The 4,391-nt window shown below is 37.3% G+C and overlaps 1 protein-coding gene across 1 annotated transcript; it reads right to left on the bottom strand.

Annotated features, from left to right (window-relative positions):
- Window positions 1-417: 417 nt before the first annotated feature.
- Window positions 418-1,407, bottom strand: LOC128235536 (uncharacterized). The gene has a single exon (XM_052950353.1). The coding sequence runs from the start codon at window positions 1,405-1,407 to the stop codon at window positions 418-420; it is 990 nt and encodes a 329-aa protein (XP_052806313.1).
- Window positions 1,408-4,391: the final 2,984 nt, after the last annotated feature.

The raw sequence follows: 4,391 nt of genomic DNA, 5'->3' as shown, positions 1-4,391 counted from the left end.
ACAAATACGCATTCGCACGATGAAAACGTGTGCGTCTTGGTCTTTTTGTCAAAACACTTTGCCTTCACGAGAACGTTACATTAGAATCTAACCTTTTCAAAGGCGGTAATATTGACGAGTATACCGGTAAGGCAAGCGTGCGAGAGCATCCTTAAGCCTCAAGCGCCAGTGTCCATAGACCAGCGTGTGTACCCAATCCTCATGAATGACCCGCTTGTCATCGTTTGCGCTCAACGCTATCTCGTTTACCTCCTCCGTGAATATTTCATGACCGTGGCTGCGTATTACATTCATTTTTCGTAACTGCTCTTTTCGACTAAACAGACAGGTCTTGTAGTCATCAAAGCTAATCTCCTTTTTGACCACACTCTGCTTAACACCTTTGCACCGTTTTTCTTCATTACCCTCATACATCCTTTAACTGTAAAGCTTAGCTCTTAGTCCTACAAACTCATGCATAATCTTTCCACCACATTCATCCTTAAACATTCCTACAACCTTTTTGTTCACGCCAGACTTGATACCAGATGGATGATCCGCTGGGAAGTTGCTGGTATCAAACATTTGTTCTACATTTTCATTTATATCCGCGTAAAAGTCCTCAGTTTTAATCTCATATGCTAAACTGTCAGTGTCAGTAAACAAAAGCTTAGCGCCGGACGTGCCATAAGCGTCCAAAATGTAGTTAGGTTTGATATAGTAGTAGTGAAATTCATACATCAAGGTTTTGCTCAGGTCAAGACTACACATCCCCAAGTAAACCGGCTTGTCAAACCTAATCTTGGTCTTTTTCATATGTACCGCTACGAGATCTTCGTCAAATATGGTACAATGTTTGTAGTTTGGCTTTGCAGATAATTTTACAGCCTTTGTCTCGTTGTTGACTAACCTAATGTCAACCCTGTTTCGGATATTTTCCATAGTCTTTCCAAAGACAGAATTGTTCATGAGCTTAAAAAAGTCCTTTTCAAAGTCATTGTTTGCTTTAGCTCGAAGAGATGTGTTGAGATCAATGTACTTTTTGAGCCAAGTACTTTCAATAAATTTGATACCTCTATGGATCTTTGTTATTTTCAAACCCATGCTTTCATAGAGATTAAGATTTTCGTAATATACTACGTATATAGTTTTGTTATTGAGATAAGGGATAAGTTTTTCAACCTTATTTACATTGACTCGTTCTGGGGCTAGAGGGTAGTCGTTATGCAAATCATGTAAGTCTTCGGGATACTCTAAATCTACTTCGAGGATGCATGGCTCCTGTTTACAATCCTCGAGTTCGCTTTCACTCATCCACTCTAAACCACTTGTGGATAGAGGCTTGCTCATAGCCCATCCATACAGATTGTTTGCATCTAGATACTGTAGATATGTACTATCCTTATTAGGGTCAAACTCATTCCCCATGTATTTATTATTAGCCTTTCCATATCGAGTTGCGATGGTTGAAACACCTCATCTAATCCCCTTTTCAATCATGAGTAACATGTCTGGATCGCTTATCAATTCGAACTCAACCTCAGTCAATTTTAACGCAGCACCCCAAGCCAAACCCGGCGCGGTGTAGTACCAGGCAGGGTCTAAGTTATAGTTTGTCAAGCAGAGATTACGGAAGGTTTCAAATACATCAGCCAGAAGCAACACATCTGACGTGAGATACAGATCATGATAGTCTCTCGTTGTCTTACATTCGAACTCTTTCCAGACGTTTTGTGCGTGTACATAGTCTTTGTCCGAAATGTCATTACCACTCAGCTTGGAATAAAACTCGGTTTTTGTAGGTAACTGCGTTTCAGCCAACTTTTTAAGACCATCGACGTAGTCATAGGGATAAACTCCTTTCCTCAATAATTTAATATCTTGATTGTTTTTTGAGGTTTGTACTTGTATGTTATACCCTAGATCCATTTCTTTCACTGTAAATGTTATAGTACAATCTGTTTTGCTCTTTACTGCCTTTGAACAACCTTCAAGAATCTCGTTGATGTTTATTACATTTTTTTATAAACCATCAAACCATCAAACACAAGAGCACTAACTTCAACACCGATTCCATTAAGATAATCAAATGCTGCTATTAATGCTTGGTTTTCCAGTCTGCACATAAGTAAATTAGTAGCTGAACCTTTAATATTATATTTGCTTCCATTCTGAGCTTTTTGTTTTTTTTGCAAGTTCATATAGATCTGGATTAAACTCACATACAGAATTAATAATAATTCTCATTCCATCGTAATATTTAACGAACCATTCTGGGGTTGTTTTTTTTTAAACTTACTTCTCTACCATTTATAATTGCAAATAGGTCTTTCTTTGAATCATCTCTTGATTTTTTAGTTAGTTTCATATATTGTTTCTCTCTGTTGTTAATGTATAAGTCAAGACCTACACATGGTATTTTATTTTTGTGACAGTATGATGATAGTAATGTTGGATGTGCATTTTTCATATCTATGTCAATCATTGTGTCTTTACATAAAGTGTGTGTAATTTTTTACTCATAGGCCAAGATTTTCTGAGGTCCAGTATCTACCAAATCCGTTTCTCTGATGATATTTCATTGCACATTCACCTCTTTTGTTTGGTCTGTTTAGATATTCTTTTAATAACGTAATCTGTGAATTTTGCTGTAATTGTTTACCTTTGATGTATCTACTTCCCAACTCAAACTTCTCTGGATTGGAAATGATGTGTTTAAGTTTAGGTTTATCAATCATCTCACGTAAGGTAATGTCTCTTTCATTTTCAGAGGTGAATTTACCTATCTTAAACAGTTCCTTTTCTAAAGGTGTATTTCCAAATATAGCCCTAGTTATTTCAAGGTCTGGTGTATTTTCTACCAGTTTATCTAGACTAGAAGCCATGAGCTTGAAGCTGTCAATAAACCGCAGCTCATGCTTTACTTCCTTTTCTTCCCCCTTTTTGTCAGTATAATGGTCGATCACATACCGTTTGGTGAATGAGATGTATGTTTCTTCGTTGTTAGGGACGCAATTAATATCACCCTCGGATTTACTTAGATTTTTAATAAACAATTGACTGTCATACCCACTCAAATTATAAAATACGACGGGGGTAAACTTAGGTTTTTGGTACTTGAGGTTGCAATTGTTATGAGCAGCTCCTCGATACTTACCGGAAAAATGGCAGTGATCTCTTACCTTCTTATCATTTTTATCAAAAACTCCTTGACATATCCAGCATACAGTAGCCTTTTTGAAATCGCTTTGCTGTTCTTCTGTGATGATCATCTTAGCGCGTCCACATTTTTTGTAGATGTCTTTAATGTTTTGTTCCAACCTGTCTAAAAATATTTATGAAACGTCCTCATCTTCGGTTTGCTTTGTGTAAATGACGGGGTTTTGAATAAATACCTTATCATCAAAGCATTTGATGTATTAGCAGAACCCACTAGGTGTATGCTTCTGATACTGCTTGGTGTAAGAATCGTAGGGGTAGGGTCGGGCAGTATCCAACTTTGGTGTGAAGCTTTCAAAGTCAGCATACACAATAAAGGGCACTCTCATTGACTTGAAAAAGTGTTTAAAATTTAAGGTTGATCCTTTTTTCGGCATTTCAATCTTTACAGCATCATTGGAGTCGCAGTACTCTTTATGCTTACTTAAGAAATCCTCTGAGATGAAAGAGTTAAGGCATCTATAACAGTAATGTCTTTTATATCCGTCTTTACTCCATTCGGCGGACAACAATCTGCTCATGCTCTTAATGAGACAGTAGTGTTGTTTTTCCCCATCATCTATAAGTAAAAGGTTAACACAAGTGTTATGCTCATGCTTGCTAACTCTCAGAGGATAGGCGTCTCCATTTTCATAGCCGAAGACATTGACAGAGATAGTGTCATTTTGTTTTTCAAACCTTTCTATCGCCTTTAGGGTAACCGGATACTCAATACCATTCATATTTAAGAGATCTTTATGATCCTTAAGTGATTTATCGATACGTTCTGCATGTTTTTCGATAGGATTCAACGCTCACAATACACACCACATACAGCACATGTCATCCTCGTTTTTCATGTTTGTGATTGCCTTTTTCGATGCAAGCTTTTGGGGGAGTGGAATATAAGAATTACCTCGCAGTGGTTCATACTTGATTGTATGAATCTCCAGACTGATGATCTCTTTGAAGACCCAATTACTACCCTGTCTTTGAAAGTTTGATATTGCTTCAATAATCCTATCAGTCATTGTGGTATACAGATCGCTCACATCTGCTCCTTCTAGATTAACCTCAATATGAGAGTGAACTGATGCAGGCTCTGATCTACATCACCCGTTCATATACTAGTTCTCTCCATCGTACAGTTAAGTATTACTTTAATTTTTGTCATACGGTTCGCGGAAATAAGTCTAACAACATCGGGTCTTACA

The sequence above is a fragment of the Mya arenaria genome, chromosome 1 (assembly GCF_026914265.1).
Source record: "Mya arenaria isolate MELC-2E11 chromosome 1, ASM2691426v1".
In the NCBI taxonomy this organism is placed as follows: domain Eukaryota; kingdom Metazoa; phylum Mollusca; class Bivalvia; order Myida; family Myidae; genus Mya; species Mya arenaria.
Note: the sequence above shows the minus strand (reverse complement) of the source record. Positions and strands in the feature narration are given on the sequence as shown.